This window comes from Leucoraja erinacea, chromosome 17 (genome assembly GCF_028641065.1).
Source record: "Leucoraja erinacea ecotype New England chromosome 17, Leri_hhj_1, whole genome shotgun sequence".
Taxonomy (NCBI): domain Eukaryota; kingdom Metazoa; phylum Chordata; class Chondrichthyes; order Rajiformes; family Rajidae; genus Leucoraja; species Leucoraja erinaceus.
This window is the reverse complement of record NC_073393.1, coordinates 12,703,298-12,719,850: the sequence shown is the minus strand read 5'-3', so window position 1 is coordinate 12,719,850 and position 16,553 is coordinate 12,703,298. Positions and strand designations below refer to the sequence as shown.

At 45.2% G+C, this 16,553-nt stretch overlaps 1 protein-coding gene across 1 annotated transcript; it reads right to left on the bottom strand.

Moving 5' to 3' along the window:
* Positions 1-11,159: 11,159 nt before the first annotated feature.
* mt2 (metallothionein 2) lies at positions 11,160-12,801 on the bottom strand. The gene is made up of 3 exons (XM_055648566.1): positions 12,620-12,801; positions 12,466-12,531; positions 11,160-11,452 (listed from the first exon to the last, which is right to left on the bottom strand). Exons 1-3 carry the CDS (start codon positions 12,648-12,650, stop codon positions 11,361-11,363), a joined length of 189 nt encoding a protein of 62 aa, XP_055504541.1. The 5' UTR covers positions 12,651-12,801; the 3' UTR covers positions 11,160-11,360.
* Positions 12,802-16,553: the final 3,752 nt, after the last annotated feature.

Here is a 16,553-nt window from a genome sequence, read left to right as displayed (position 1 = left end):
CTCGGCCTGTGACCACTGCATCCATCATTCGCCTCAAGCAGATCCCCCCCCCCCCCCCTCACTCATGAGGTCCCGCCAGTGAAAATAGGACTGTGAGATGCAGAATATCATTGTTGTTGGAAATCTAAGATAAACAAGTAGGTTGCAAATAGCTGAGCAGCCAAAAACCTTGGAGGGAGATAGGCAGGATGACCTGATATTAGAACAGCTCTGACACAAGAGGAAACGCCGGGGGGGGGGGGGGGCATGGGGGAGGGGGAAGAACCATGGGGACCCCCGGAATGAGGGAGGGGGATAAAAAATGGACAATGGGGGACCCGGCATGGAGGGACTGCCATGAGGGGGGGGGGCCTGGAAGTGGGGTTATTTTGTAACTTTGTAACGGGTATGCAAGTAAAGAATTTCACTGTAACTTGTCACATGTGACAATACAGTATTCAATTCATTTCAATTGAATATTGAGTCCCTCCCAAAAAAGTTTTTCAAAAAATTGGACTCAGACATTACAAATTTTATATGGGATTATAAATCCCATAGAATACAAATAGCACACCTTAATAAACGAAAAGAGCTGGGGGGTCTAGCGCTCCCTAATTTTATGTATTATAACTGGGCAGTAAATATTAAAAATATGATTCACCTGCTGGACAATTCTGCACAGCAGACGGACTGGATGGTAATGGAAAAAGGGGACTGCTCCCCGAGTAATATAGGAGCGACCATCCTCTCACCAACAAATTTGAATAATAAAAATTATAATAAAAATCCAATTATACATAACACAATAAGAACATGGAAACAAATAAAACAGACTTTAAAATTAAGAAACCTATCTCTTTTAATACCAATAGTCAATAATCCATCGTTTAAACCATCAATCATAGACAAATCATTTATACAATGGGAAAGAATGGGAATTAAAACGCTCGAAGATCTGTATGAATTAGGGAATTTACTATCATTTCAACAACTACAACTGAAATATAATTTGAAAAATAACCAATATTTTAAATATCTTCAAATTTGTGATTATCTGAAAAAAACACACAAAAGACTATCATAATATGTCTTCCGACTTATTGGATGAAGCAATGAAGACCAAGGCGGAATCAGCTAATTTAATATCGTACTTATATAATATCATTTTAAACATAGAAATACCCACAACAGATGGAATTAGAAAAGATTGGGAACAAGAATTAGCTATAAAAATCTCAAAAGAGACCTGGGATAATCATTTACTACAGGTGCATAAATGTTCGATCAACGTACGGCATACGCTCATCCAATTTAAAACATTACATAGATTATATTATTCAAAAACTAAATTAAATAAAATCTTCCCTAATGTTTCACCAATCTGTGATAAATGCCTATGTCAAGAAGCTACCATAGCGCACTCTTTTGTTTTTTGTACAAAAATCCAAAAATTCTGGTATGAAATATTTGATATTTTTTCAAAATTGATCAAAATAAAACTGGTACCAAAACCAGAATGGATTATCTTCGGAATATCGGAAGATAACCCTGAATTAAACGTGTTTCAGAATAATTTATTTAATTACGGGCTAATAATGGGAAAAAAGCTTATACTTAAATTCTGGAAAAATGCGCCGACACCAACAATAAAAATGTGGATATCAAATATGTTTGAAACATTACATCTGGAAGAGATGAGATTCCTCCTAGCAGGTAAAGCAGACCAATTTCAAAAGACGTGGTCTATGTTTCTGGATCTATTACAAGTATGAGGTGCAATAGTAACCTAAAAAAAAAACAAATATATATAAATAAGCGGAATCAGGACCTGGTAACGGGAGGTAAAATAACAAAAACAAACTTGGTTGGTAGTCTCCTTTCTGCGGAGTTTAATGTTATAATAGAGCGATTGTTTCTACTTTCTCTTTCTCTCTTTTCTAGGGTCTATTTTCTCACTTTACTTCCTTCTCTAACTTCTTTCCTAAGGGGCTTTCTTTTCCTTACACTCTTGCACTGCACGACTCTCTTGCACTTTCTTTACTTTCCTAACTTCTACCTTTTTCTTAAAGCTCTAAAAAAAAAAAAAAAAAAAGCGGTACAAAAAAAATGTATCAAGATATATGTGTTGTGTAGAATTGTAATTTACCGTACTTCTAATAAAAAAAAAAAAAAAAAAAAAAAAATTCCAGTTTTGAGGGAGAGTCTTTGACTTGATACGTTAACTCTGTTTCTTTCCATACTGATGCTACTTGACTTCCTGAGTTTTACTTACGTTCTTGAGATTAGTTCCAGAATGACAGCAGCTACAGTTCTTTGTTTCACTTGCAATGAGTTACCTGCAGAGGCTTCATTGAAAGTAAAAATGGAGTCCAGAGTTGCTGGCTTTGATTTGTCCTTTTGTATATCTTTCATTCATTTAATTCACATCTAACTTCCTCTTAAATATAGCCAATGAACTGGAGGCCAGTTCATTGGCTATATTTAAGAGGGAGTTAGATGTGGCCCTTGTGGCTAAGGGGATCAGGGGGTATGGAGAGAAGGCAGGTACGGGATACTGAGTTGGATGATTAGCCATGATCATATTGAATGGCGGTGCAGGCTCGAAGGGCCGAATGGCCTACTCCTGCACCTAATTTCTATGTTTCTATGTTTCTATTTGTTCTATGTACCTTTTCATATCTCTTGTTTCCATCTCCCCTGATTCTCAGTCTGAAGCAAAGATCCTATAGTGGAGCAAGATAGACCACTCTTTCTAAATGCAATGTCCTGACGTGTAGTACGCAACGGAGCAGAACGTGGGCCTTTTTTTCATCCATTTCTGTAACCCGACCCGACCCCACCCGACCCGACACGACCCGACACGACCCGACACGACCCGACACGACTCGATACGACCCGACTCGCAGTGTAATCAGCATTGTGGGGGATAAATTATAATTCTGAAAACGAGGAGAAGATTTTTCCCAAATAACTTTTATTTTTACGAGGATGTTTCCGTAACCGGCTTCCGTCTCCGCACTAGTATCCGAAAATTACCCATGAATCTGCCCATGACCGTACTACGTCTTTTTCGTCGAGTGATCTATCTTGCTTGTTATAGGATCTTTGTTCTGAAGAAGGTCTCGACCCGAAACCTCACCTATTCCTTTTCTCCAGAGATGCTGCATGACCCAAAGATCCTATAAGATCTTTGGCCTGATCTGCTGAGCTACTCCAGTATTTAGTGTCTGTCTTCTATGCTAATGTATCATATTAGCACTTCTTTAACACTCAGTGTACTAAGGGGTTGTACGGCACTGAAGTCGGAACTTGTCTGTTTACAGAAACACCTCTTGAGCCAAAGATCTTATAGCAGAGCAAGATGGCCTACTCCTATGCAAAACACGTAGTACGGGCAGATTCATGGGTGATTATAGGACCCATTTTAACAACCAGCCACCGCCATCTTGTTCCGCCATCTTGCTTCGCCATCTTGCTTCCAGCCAAAGATCGGATCTTTGCTTCTGCCTGCGCTCCCGTATCTTCGCAAGTCTTTGACTTGGGCGGGGAGAGGGGGTGCGGGGAGAAGGGGTGCGCGGCCCGGTGCAGCAGGGAGAAGGGGCGCGCGGCCCGGGGAGAGGGAGGTGCGTGGCCCGGGGCAGCGGGGAGAGGGAGGTGCGCGGCCCGGGGCAGCGGGGAGAGAGGAGGGGAGTAGTGCAAGTCAAAGATCCTATAGTGGAGATCTTTGGTGGAAGTGGGGTAGTGTTTACAATGTTTATTATTTAACTAGACTAAGTGGGACCCGTTGGGTCCCAGCATCACATGGGAGGGCTGGTCACCAACGCAATATTCCACCTCTCCACCAATTCCAATATTGCTCGCCAGGAGGGGGGGGGACTTTCTGTTGCGCTATTATGGGTGTTGCTAGCCGAAGGAACTGCTTTCCAGAGGGCTAGTATAGACATTGTGGGCCGAATGGATTCTTGGGCTGGCAGCCAACTGTTGCAACAATTTAAAAAGCCAAGCCAAGGCAAACAATTTGGCTGCAGCCACCCGACAACCATAATTCATTTTGTGAACACAAACTTTTTTAAAAGGCGAGGCAAACAATTTGGCTGCTGCCACCTGACAAACAAAATTAATTTTGTCAAAACAAACTTTTTAAATAGGCGAGGCAAACAATTGGGCAACAGCCACTTTACAGCCGCATCGAGGGGACTCATCGTGGATTAGACGTGCGTTCAGTGTTATTCGCAGCTCAGAGAGGCATGACCCTCTCGCTTCCTGGGTCTGGCAGAGACTGAGTGAGGGACTACACTTCCGGATTTTATAGTCCCTCCCCCCTGCCACCAGCGGAGGCAGCAGAGAGAATGGGGAATTTAAAAAAACATTAATATCTCTCTGATTTTTCATCGATGAGAAAAATCCTCCAGTCCCGAAAAGCGGAGGGGGTCTCTGAGCGAGGTGGCCAAAATGACGGCCGTAGGTGGCGGCGTTCACTCAGAAATCGCAGCACAGTGGGCCAAAAGCGGTCAAGATCAGACTTTTAGTAATATATAGTCTGAAATAAAGTTCATCATTGGATATAAAAATCAGAAGAAATATTATTGTGTGTGTTATATGATTATATACATTTATGTCACATTCATGTATGTGTGTTTATAAACATTTTATTCTTTAACAAGGATTAACAGAAGTATGAACTAACAGAATTATGAATCTAACCCTAAATCACGCACAAAAACTGTTCCCCCGCAACGTTGATTACCCTGGGAGTCAGGTGGGGTCGGGTAGGTTCCGGTTACTACAAAATCAACTCAAACACAGCTTATGAGCCATTTAAAAATAAATGATTTTAAAACATTAAAAAAGAAAATTACCAGAGTCAAATTTTATTCTTGACAAGAATTAACAGAAGTATGAACTGTCAGAATTATGAATCTAACCCTATATCACACACACAAACTGTCCCCCCGCAACGTTGATTACACTGCCAGTCGGGTCGGGTCGGGTAGGTTCCGGTTACTAAAATGGGCGGGGACAAATGCCCAGGATCCCCTCCGCAGCGTACTACACGTCAGCCCATTGCATTTCGCAGGAGTAGCCTATCTTGCTCCACTATAGGATCTTTGCTTGGAGCTAGCAGGGTGGATCTCAGCCACACGCATGTCAGGTCTAATGCCCGTGCAAAGTCTATGTATTTGCAAGGATCTTGTAATTACTTGACCTTTTCAAATGATTGCACAGCACCTTGTCTGTGGGTCAGCAACTGCAAAGCTGCATTACTGGCATCTTTTCATGACCCTGAGTGTATAACCCATTCATTGCCTGGGTTCAGTGGCTGTTATCTTCCGTTTGTTTGCAGTGTTTATATCTGTCTCCCGAGCTGCCACCCAGCATCGATTCACTTACTCTCTCACTGCCAAGCTGCTGTCATCAACAATACAACATGAAGATTTGGGTTGAGTTAGACAAAGGCTTCGTTTCTAGGACACCCTCTCAACTAGGAAATGATGCATGTTACAAACAGTCTGTTTAAAGCACTCATTCATGTGACTGGAGCCTGCTTCCATCACTCCTGGCACAGGGATAAATAAATACTTTTACTTTGGAGTTATGTACCATGAATACTAATATGCATGTGTCAATTCATTTTGCTTTCTAAAGGAGGAGGTAGTTGAGGCAGATACTATCGCAATGTTTAAGAAACATTTAGACTCGTACGTGGATAGGGTAGGTTCAGATGGATATGGCCCTGAAGCAGGCAGCTGGGACTAGTGTAGATAGGGCATGTTGGTCAGCATGGACAAGTGGATCTGACGGGCCTGTTTTCACAATGTCGGGCTCTTTGACTCCATGACTCTAAAGGGAGTACACTGATTCATGATGCCCGCCCCACTAGTAAACTAGATTACTTTTCAATGTCTGAAGCATGTAAGTGGAACGTTAGCAGTACATTTTGTTGTGTTTACTATGCTTCATTGAAAGTTGCTGCAAACATCATTAAAGCTCCGTGAACAACTAATGTAATTATGTGTTGCAGCTGCATGTTTGTGGGAGGCGGTGGAAATTGGTGTAATTCGTGTCAACCACGTGTACAGTAAATGTTTGTAACTTGAGGAACTCTGGTTCAGTGTTTTTTCGTTTTCTTTTAAAGATACAGCTTGGAAACAGACCCTTTGGCCCACCGAGTCCATGCTGACCTTACACTTGCATTATCCCACACGCACTAAGGACACACTCCATACAGACAGCACCCATAGTCAGGTTGGACCGGGTCTCTGGCGCTGTAAGGCAGCAACTCTATCACCGTGCCACCAATTGATGAGTTTGTGTTTGGGATTTAGATATTTTGCTGCAGAAGGCAGTCACAGCCCTTATCTGAAGTGACAGCAGAAATGGTCAGTCAAGGATGATAGTAAGTCAAGTGAAGCATGTGTGGCAATTCAGAGTTTCAGAGGAGCCTCAGCCCTGCACTTGTTCAGGGGTATATAATTCTAACCTAACCTAAAACTAACCACAAGATGATGGTACAGGGGGGCATTGAGGTTGAGAGAGTGAGAAGGAATGTGGTAATGACAGGGACAGTTTAGTTAGCAGGATTGACTACAGTTGTAAGTGTGGGCCTTGAAGGCTGCATTGCCTGCCCATTGCCAGGGTTAAGGGCATTCCCTGGTGAATTGGAGGGGAAAGACACAGGCAATGTAGAATGGACGAGGAGGGAGTTTTTGCCATCAAAATATAAACAGCTAGATTCAAATTAAAAAGAAGAACTATAAAGGAACTAATTTAGTTTAGTTTAGTTTACCTATAGCGTGTCAACCAGTGATCCCCACACACACTAATGTCATCCTACACACACTAGGGATAATTTACAATTGTACCAAGCCAATTAACCTACAAACCTGTATGCCTTTGGAATGAGGGAGGAAACAGGAGCACCCAGAGAAGACCCAAGTAGGTCATAGGGAGAACGTACAAAATCCGAAGACAGAACCTGGGTCTCTGGCGCTGTAAGGCAGCAACGCTAACTCTGCGTCTTGTGATTAATATCTGAGCCAGAAGCAAATTGGCAAAGGATAAATAAGATCAAAAGTTATCAATTTTTATGAGGCACTGGTAGAGAAAGAGGGAATTGTTCCGTTGGGGCGGGCATCATGAATCAGGCCAACAAATGGCCCAGTGAATGAATACTTAGGGCAGAAGGTAACACTTTAAAAAGTACTAAACTTTAAATTAAACTAAACAGTAAGGGAAAAGGTCCCAGTGAGGTGAATAGTAGAAAGGTAAAATAAAAAAAAGACAAGGTCTAATTTCTCCTTTTGTTATTTTGTGTTCATTTCCTTTGTTTGCTAATACTCTTGTAATGTGCCTCTGTATCAAAGATGCTCTTTTTAGTTTATTATTTATTATTAGTTTATTAAGTTTATTATTTTAAGTTTATTATTATTATTGGGGCAGATGGGGCTCATCAGCCTGGGAAGGCAGTCCATCTAAGAGAGTGGAAACTCTGATTTACAACCTCCGCTGCCTTGTGGCCATATCCAGTCATGGAAAAGGCTCCAGGAGTAAACCTCAAGAACATCTGGAGTCAGAGCCCCTAATGCAGTTCGTCGTTGTCCACTACCTCGCTCTGGCAGCTCCTGCGACAGCGCTGGTGCCAAACTGTGACGGCCCTGCTGTTCCTTTGGATCGATCAGCGACGTGGAGAGGGGGTACGTGCTGCATGGGCAACAGTTCCTTTATAGTTCTTCTTTTTAATTTGAATCTAGCTGTTTATATTATGACATTGCCCAGGCTTGCATCCGACCAGGATGCATCACCCAGGGTCAGTCATGACCGAGGGGGGCCTACTACTACTATTATTATTATTATTATTATTAAGTTGCCATTTATAGTCAACCTGAAGTTTCTCACAAGTGATTTTCTTTTTAAAACGTATTTCATTGACCATGGAATAACCAGGTCATTGTTTATGGAAAAACAACATTAACGTAAGTCTACATCCTTTGACAAATCCTGATTGGTTGGAATTCCTTACCAAGATTTTATCAAACATTTACCAATCAACGGTTTACAAATGTTTCTCTTTTAGTGCAATAATAAATCACATCACATCATTAAACCCGTGACTGATATCCTGGTCTCCATTGTATAATTACAGAAGGATATTCAGTGCAACCTACACGAGGAGCCTTGTGCCAGAAATCTTTCTCTCAGCACATTAAGGGCTGTTCTTTTCTTTTGTAAATTGTGAATAAAAGAAGAAAATTGGGTACAAGTTGTCCTTTTTATGTAACAATGATGTGGTTACCGAAGAGTTTCATACTGGACACACTGATAATCAAATGATAGACATCTTGGCAGACTTTTCAGTTAAAGTATAAATCTGATATACTATGAACCCTCCAGAATAAATTACCAGCGGATTAGTAAATTAACCAAACTAGAAGACTACATCAAAATTTTGGAGCCCTCTCACTGTGAAGTTATTTATTGTTTTCTTTGTGTAGGAAGGAACTGCAGATGCTGGTTTACACCGAAGAAAGACACAAAATTCTGGAATAACTCAGCAGAACAGGCAGCATCTCTGGAGAGAAGGAAAAGGTGACCTTTAGGGTCCAGATCCTTCTTTGTTGCTTTATTTTGCTTGGTGTGAACTTATACAGCTAGCTTAGCTGGTGGATTTTTCCCATCTGAGTTTATTCAGCTTTGGAAACATTATAGTACTGAACCATTAAGTTCAATTCTGTTACGTTTCAAATCATAGTCTTTCAGCATGGAATGAGGCCCTTCTACCCAACCCTTCCACATTGACCAAGCTAACCCCATTTGCCTGCATTTGGACAATATCCCTGTGGGATATCCATGCATCTGTCCAAATGTCATCTAAATATTGTTGTTATGCCCGCCTTTACCACTTCTTCTGGCAACTTGTTCTGTGCACCCACTGTGCGAAAATGAGGGAGGAAGGCAGGGTTTTCACCCTCTGTGTGAAAAACCTGCCCTTGGGTTGCCTTGAAATCTCTCCCATTTTAAATGTATATCCTCTTGTTTTAGACTCCATGACTTGACCATCCACCTTATCTAAGCCCCTCGTGGGCCATTTAGAACGGCGATGTTGAAAAACCTTTTCGCAGAGAGTTGTGAGCTGTATGGTAATTTGCATATCACTGTACCTTAATTGGTACGTGACAATAAAAGACCTTTGAAACCTTTGAATTTGTGGAGTTCTCTGCCTCAGAAGGCAGTGGAGGCTGATTCACTGGATGCATTCAAAAGAGAGTTAGATAGGGCTCTTAGTGGAATCAAGGGATATGGGGAGAAGGCAGGAACAGGGTACTGATTGTGGATGATTAGCCGTGATCACATTAAATGGCGGTGCTGGCATGAGCGGCCGAATGGGCTACTCCTGCACCTATTGTCTATGTATCTAAGACTCTAACTCATCTTAAATGTGTAGTCTCTTGATTTAGAACAGTTCCTTCCGACACTGGGAAATATAGTTTAACCATTCACTAATTTTCTTGATTAGTATAGGTGTCAGAGGTTAAGGGGAGAAGGTAGATGAAAGGGATTAGGAGGGAGAGATAGGTCAGCAATGATTGAATGGTGGAGTAGACTTGATGGGCCAAATGGCCTAATTCTACTCCTATTATCCACCTTACCTAAGCCCCTCAGGATCTTATAAACGTCTATAAGGTCACCACTCAGTCTCATTTGCTTTTGCCCCATCCTATTCAATTAGACCTCCTGGTTAACGCTGCCTCACACCTTCTGGTTTTATCCCCGATCAGCTCATCCCTTCCCACCCAAACCACCCCCTTCCCAGGTACTTTCTCCTGCAACCGCAGGAGACACAACACCTATCTCTATACCTCCCCCTCGACTCCATCCAATGACCCCGACACGTCTTTTCAGGTGAGGCAGTTCACTTACACCTCCTTCACCCTCATCTACTGTATTCAGTATTCCAGGTGTGGACTATATATCAGCGAGACCAAGTGCTGGTTCAGCGATAGTTTCGCTTGACACCTCCATTCAGTCCGCCTAAACCTATCTGATCTCCCGGTTGCTAACCATTTTAACTCCCCCTTCCAATCCCACACTGACATTTCTGCCCTGTGGCTCCTCCATTGTCCGCTGAGTGAGGCCCAGCGCAAATTAGAGGAACAGCACCTCATATTTAGGTTGGGGAGCTTACACCCTGGCTGTATAAACATTGACTTCTCTAACTTCAAAAGTAACACTTGCTTTCCCTCTCTCCATCCCTCCCCCCCTTCCCTGTTCTCCGACCAGTCTGACTGTCCTTGATTACATTTTATGTTTGCTTTGTTACCTTCTCCTAGCTAACAACCTCCAAGCGGGTTGGGCGATCGTTTCGCCGAACACCTCCGCTCGGTCCGCAATAACCAAGCTGACCTCCCGGTGGCTCAGCACTTCAACTCCCCCTCCCACTCCGCCCTCTCTGTCCTGGGTCTCCTCCATGGCCACAGCGAGCAGCACCGGAAATTGGAGGAACAGCACCTCATATTCCGTTTGGGGAGTCTACACCCTCGGGGCATGAACATCGAATTCTCCCAATTCTGTTAGTCCTTGCTGTCTCCTCCCCTTCCTCAGCTCCCCTGCTGTCTCCTCCCACCCTCCAGCCTTCTGGTTACTCCTCCTTTTCCCTTTCTTGTCCCCACCCACCCCCACCCCCGATCAGTCTGAAGAAGGGTTTCGGCCCGAAACGTTGCCTATTTCCTTCGCTCCATAGATGCTGCTGCACTAGCTGAGTTTCTCCAGCTTTTCTGTGTAACCTACATTTTTCTTGATCTGTATCTCCTGTCTCGTTTCACACCTTACACTTCCTTATCTCTGTATCTCCCACTGCCCTGACTCACTCCGAGGAAAAATTTCACGCCAAAACCTCACTCATTCCTATCCAGAGATGCTGCCCAGCTGAGCGACTCCGGCCTTTGTTGCAACCATCTGCCAATCAAAGCAAAACCCTCCCCTGTATCCTACCTATCAGCAAAGATCCTAGAGGAGCTATAATCTTTGCCTATCAGTATTTTGTCTTTATCTTCGGTATAAACCAGCATCTGCTGTTCGTTCCTCCACATTCCTACACCCAGGTGCGGTGTGATGAGTGACGCTGAATTAGCGATTTAAATTGTGTTGTAATCATCCCTCGCAAATCAACAGCAGAATTCAGATTTTTTTTTGGTCAAAAGTACTATTTTAATCAGGTACAAATCAATATATCCATAGCAAAACAAAAAAATACTTTAACAATAACGATAATAATCCTCCCCTCGAGGAGCCCTCGCACAAGAGGGCCCCAGTAAAGACCCCGCATCGGGGAGCAGGCGGTGCCGGTTGGTCCCGGGTTGAGGCTGGTCCACGATGGGCGACCTTCAGTGGCAGCAGCTGCACTTGTCGCTGGCGCCTTTGCAGACGCAGCCTTGGGCGCATTTGCTGCAACCTACGGGGCAACAGGAGCAGCAGCCTAGACGGAGAGGGGGGAAAAAAGCCATGAAACCCACACTATGGCAGCTCCGCGCTCTCGTGATGGACGCCAAGGAACGGTTGCAAACTGTTAGCTGCACTAACTGTCTGGAGAAGGGTCGCGACCCGAAACGTCGCCCATTCCTTCTCTCCAGAGATGCTGCCTGCCCCGCTGTTACTCCAGCATTTTTGTGTCTAACTTCGGTTGAAACCATCATCTGTAGTTCCTTCCTACACAGTTACACCAAGTGCGGGGACTTGGGGTGGGGATGGGGGGGGGGGTCTGTATCGTGCAACAACCCAGAGATAACTTCCTTCGCCCGTGACATTACACACACAATGCATTTCTGGCAGTGTTACTTGTTCACAAGTTCTAAGAGCAGAATTAGGCCATTCGGCCCATCAAGTCTACTCCGCCATTTAATCACAACTGATCTATCTTTCCCTCTCAACCCCATTCTCCTTTTCCCCCATAACCTCCGACGCTCGTACTCATCAAGATGATCACTAATTGTGATTTGCAAAAGAGGAATGCAAAGGATCAAGCGGCACAGTGGCACAGCGGGTAGTGCTGCTGCCTCTCACACCTAGTCCATTCCCAATCTCGGGTGCTGCCTGTGTGGAGTTCCCCTGTAACCGGGTGGGATTCCTCCGGGTGACCCCGCTTCCCTCCTAAGTTCCGAAGATGTTGCTTTAGAGGAGAGGTTAACTGGCCATTGAAAATTGTCCCTTAGTGCGGGTAAGTGACTGGGAAATAGATGATGAGCATTTGAGCGAGCCCGTTGCATTATCTCAGGGGTACACTTCAAGAGTTCAGAGTCTTTCCTTTGAACATCACAGAGGACACTATCAAGTTGGAGAGATTCAGCTCGGAGCTAGTGTCGACACAAATGGGCCGAATGGTCTCGTTCTGCCTGCATCGTTATAACTATTTTCTCCTTCATAAATATATCATATAACTATTTTCTCATTCATAAAGATATTAAAGACAGTCGCCAGAGCCGTTATACTCACTCTTCTTACACGAGGTGCATTTGCAGTCTTTGCATTTACAGTTGTCCCCGCAGGAACATGAGCCGCCTGTTGATAAACAAGAAAGCAGAGTTACAAAAACATCGTCTGGATACGGGGAGGTCCGGGCTACCGAACGCTAGGTCCAATTACTTACCCTGGTTACATGTGCATGGAGCGTCAGACATCTTCTGAGTTTCTTTCCTCGGCCGTTTCTCTGGTAATTCGCTTCTGTTCAGTCGGAGCTGGTGAATGTGCTCGTTATCGGAGGCGTCGAACTTATAACACAGCAGCCGCGTCTGCCACCGGGTGCAAAGGGCCCGGGCGCTGTGTGCAAAGCAGGGCTTGCTGCCAAAAGCGCTCGCTGCACGCGATCATCTTCACCCGGCGCTGGTTGATCACAGGGTTGCAAGGACGGGTGCACTTCAGTGCTAATTAATTACACAGTCAGCTCTTATCGTGTATTGGTAAATGGCGGGGGTTTATGTAAACATAGCCGTCACAAAGTGCTGGTGTTACTCAGCGGGTCAGGTAGCTTCTCTGGAGAGCATATTTCTGGTAAATTGCCCTTCGCATGTAGGGTAGTGCTAGTAAACGTACACTGGTCAGTGTGGACTCGGTGGGTCGAAGGGACTGCTTCCACACTATCTCTGAAGCCTAAAGTCAATAGACAATAGATGCAGCAGTAGGCCATTCGGCCGTTCGAGCCAGCACTGCCATTCAATGTGATCATGGCTGATCATCCCCAATCAGTAACACGTGTTCTCCTCTTCTCTCCGGAGACAGTTTTACAACCTCCTCTCTAACTGTCCCCCATCTGTGATCCCTCCTGCCCTCCAACTGTACGACTCCTCCTTTTCCCTTTCTTGTCCCCACCCACCCCCACCCCTGATCAGTCTGAAGAAGGGTTTCGGCCCGAAACGTTGCATTTTTCCTTCGCTCCATAGATGCTGCTGCACCCGTTCTCCAGCTTTTCTGTGTAACCTTCGATTCTCCAGCATCTGCAGTTCCCTCTTTAACACTGACACTCTACTGCGTTATTTCTTCAATAGCCCTACCTTGAAGAAGTTCTCACTTGGAGACAGTTTTACAACCTCCTCTCTAGTCCCCCATCTGTGATCCCTCCTGCCTCCACTGTACCTCCTCTGTCCCCACCCACCCCCACCCCTGATCAGTCTGAGAAGGGTTCCTATTTCCTCGCTCCATAGATGCTGCTGCACCCGCTGAGTTTCTCCAGCTTTTCTGTGTAACCTTCGATTCTCCAGCATCTGCAGTTCCCTCTTTAACACTGTGTACACTTCCTCCTCTCTACTGTCCCCCATCTGTGATCCCTCCTGCCCTCCAACTGTACGACTGTGAAGAAAAACGTGTTTCCACGCTCCATCCGATGCTCTAAGTTTCTCCAGCTTTTCTGTGCTTATTCTCCTCTGCAGTTCCTCTTTCCTGCCTTCTCCCCATACTGCGGCCCACTGAAACCATCCAGAGAATTGCCTGCCCTCTGAGGCAGAGAATTCCACAGACTGGCTTACTCCCTTATTCTTAAACTGCGGCCCCCTGGTTCTGGACTCCCCAACATCGGGAACATGTTTCCTGCCTCTAGCGTGTCCAAACCCTTAACAATCTTATATGTTTCAATGAGATATCCTCTCATCCTTCTAAACTGCAGAGTGTACAAGCCTAGCTGCTCCATTCTCTCAGCATATAACAGTCCCGCCATCCCGGGAATTAACCATGTAAACCTATGCTGCACTGCCTCAATAGCAAGAATGTCCTTCCTCAAATTAGGGGACCAAAACTGCACACAATACTCTAGGTGTGGTCTCACTATGGCTCTGTACAACTGCAGAAGGACCTCTTTGCTCCTTTATTCGATTCCTCGTGTTATAAAGAACAACATGCCATTCACTTTCTTCGCTGCCTGCTGTACCTCCATGCTTACTTTCATAGACTGATGCACAAGGACCCCCAGATCCCGTTGTACTACCCCTTTTCCCAACGACGCCATTTAGATAATAATCTGCCTTCCTGTTTTTGCTACCAAAGTGGATAACCTCACATTTATCCGCTTTAAACTTCATCTTTTTGTATTGTATTGTATTCAAATTTATTGTCATTGTCTCAATTTGAGACAACAAAATGAATTTCCCTTACAGGCAGTATCATAAAAAAATAAAAAATAAATAATAAAAACATATTAAAAATAAAATTGAAATTGAATTAAAAAAAAGCACAAACAGAAAGTCCACGACACAACATAACATAAATGGCACCAAGGTGAGGAAGGCACCATAGTCCAGCCAGCCTCCGCTCCGTGTTCATCCGTGGTCGGGGCCTTCCGAGCACCCGCAGTCGCCGCCCCGGGTGGCCCAATGTTCAGGCCCTCACGCCGGGCTGGTGGAACGCCGACGCCGAACCCCGACGGTGAGCATCCTCCTCCTCAGCGGCCTGGACCTCCTGATCAGCCGCCTCCCGCTGCTGGAGTCTGCAGCTCCTGAGTCCACAGGCCGAGCCGGGCAGAATCACAGGACCCCGCACTGTCCATCAGCGCCGCCCGCATTGGGAGCTCCGCAAACCGCAGCTCCAGGATGTCGGTGCAGCAGCTCCAGCACTCCGGGCTCCAGACGGCGACCCCCGGTAAGGCATCGCCAGCCCCGCGATGTTCCAGCGCTGTCCCGCCACTGCTGGAGCTCCGGTCGATCCCGGCAGGAAAGGCCGCACCAATCCAGGTAGGTAGGCCGCTGTGGGGGGGGGGGGGCGAGGAGGCGACTCGAATAATAGTCGCGTCCTCACCAGGAAGCGGCTGAAGGACGGTATCCCCCGCACCGTGCCCTCTTCCCCCACATAAAAACACCAAAAAAACACACTTTTACATAACTAAATAAACAAAAAAACAAAAAGATACCGGGCTGTAGGTGGAGGCTGCTGACACCAGCGCCACCGGAAGTACAATACAACAATCTGCCATGCATCTGCCCACTCCCCCAACCTGTCCAAGTCACCCTGCATTCTCATAGCATCCTCCTCACAGTTCACAGTGCCACCCAGCCTTGCGTCATCTGCAAATTTGTTAATGTTACTTTGAATCCCTTCATCCAAATCATTGATGTATATTGTAAATAGCTGCGGTACCAGCACCAAGCCTTGCGGTACACCACTAGTCACTGCCTGCCGTTCTAAAAGGGACCTGTTAATCCCTACTTTTTGTTTCCTGTCTGCCAACCACTTCTCTATCCATGTCAGCACTCTACCCCCAATACCATGTGCCCCAATTTTGCCCACTAATCTCCTATGTGGAACCTTATCAAATGCTGTCTGAAAGTCCAGGTACACGACATCCACTGGCTCTCCCTTGTCCATTTTCTTAGTTACATCTTCAAAAAATGCCAGAAGATTAGTCAGGCATGATTTCCCCTTCGTTAATCCATGCTGACTCGGACCGATCCTGTTACTGCTATCCAAATGTTCGGCTGTCTCATCTTTTATAATTGACTCCAGCATCTTCCCCACCACCGATGTCAGGCAATCTGGCCAATAATTCCCTGTTTTCTCTCTCCTGCCTTTCTTAAAAAGTGGGATAACATTAGCTACCCTCCAATCCACAGGAACTGATCCTGGGTCTATAAAACATTGGAAAATTATCATCAATGCATCCACGATTTCTAGAGCCACTTCCTTAAGTACCCTGGGATGCAGACCATCAGGCCAGATCCATCAAGTCATGGATAGGTTACGCTTCATGTCAATATCCTTTGTCAGGCGGGGAGAGACATTATTGTCCCACCTCAGTGAGACAGGCAGCATCTCTGGGTAGAAGGATGTTTTGGGTAGAGCCTGAAGCTCAGTCTGAAGAAGAATCTCGACCCAAAACGTCATCCAAGGGTCTCGACCCAACACATTGTCTGTCCACTCCCTCCGCAGAGGCTGAGTGACTCCAGCATTGTGTTTTGCTTAAGCATATGCAGTTCTTTCTTAACCAAAACTGTTGGAAATGCAGCGTCTGTGCAAAACGAAAGTGAACATGGGGGGGGGGGGGGGGCTGCCGTTAGATCTTCCTCCTCCAACCTCTTCCATCAACTCTATTTTCATGATAT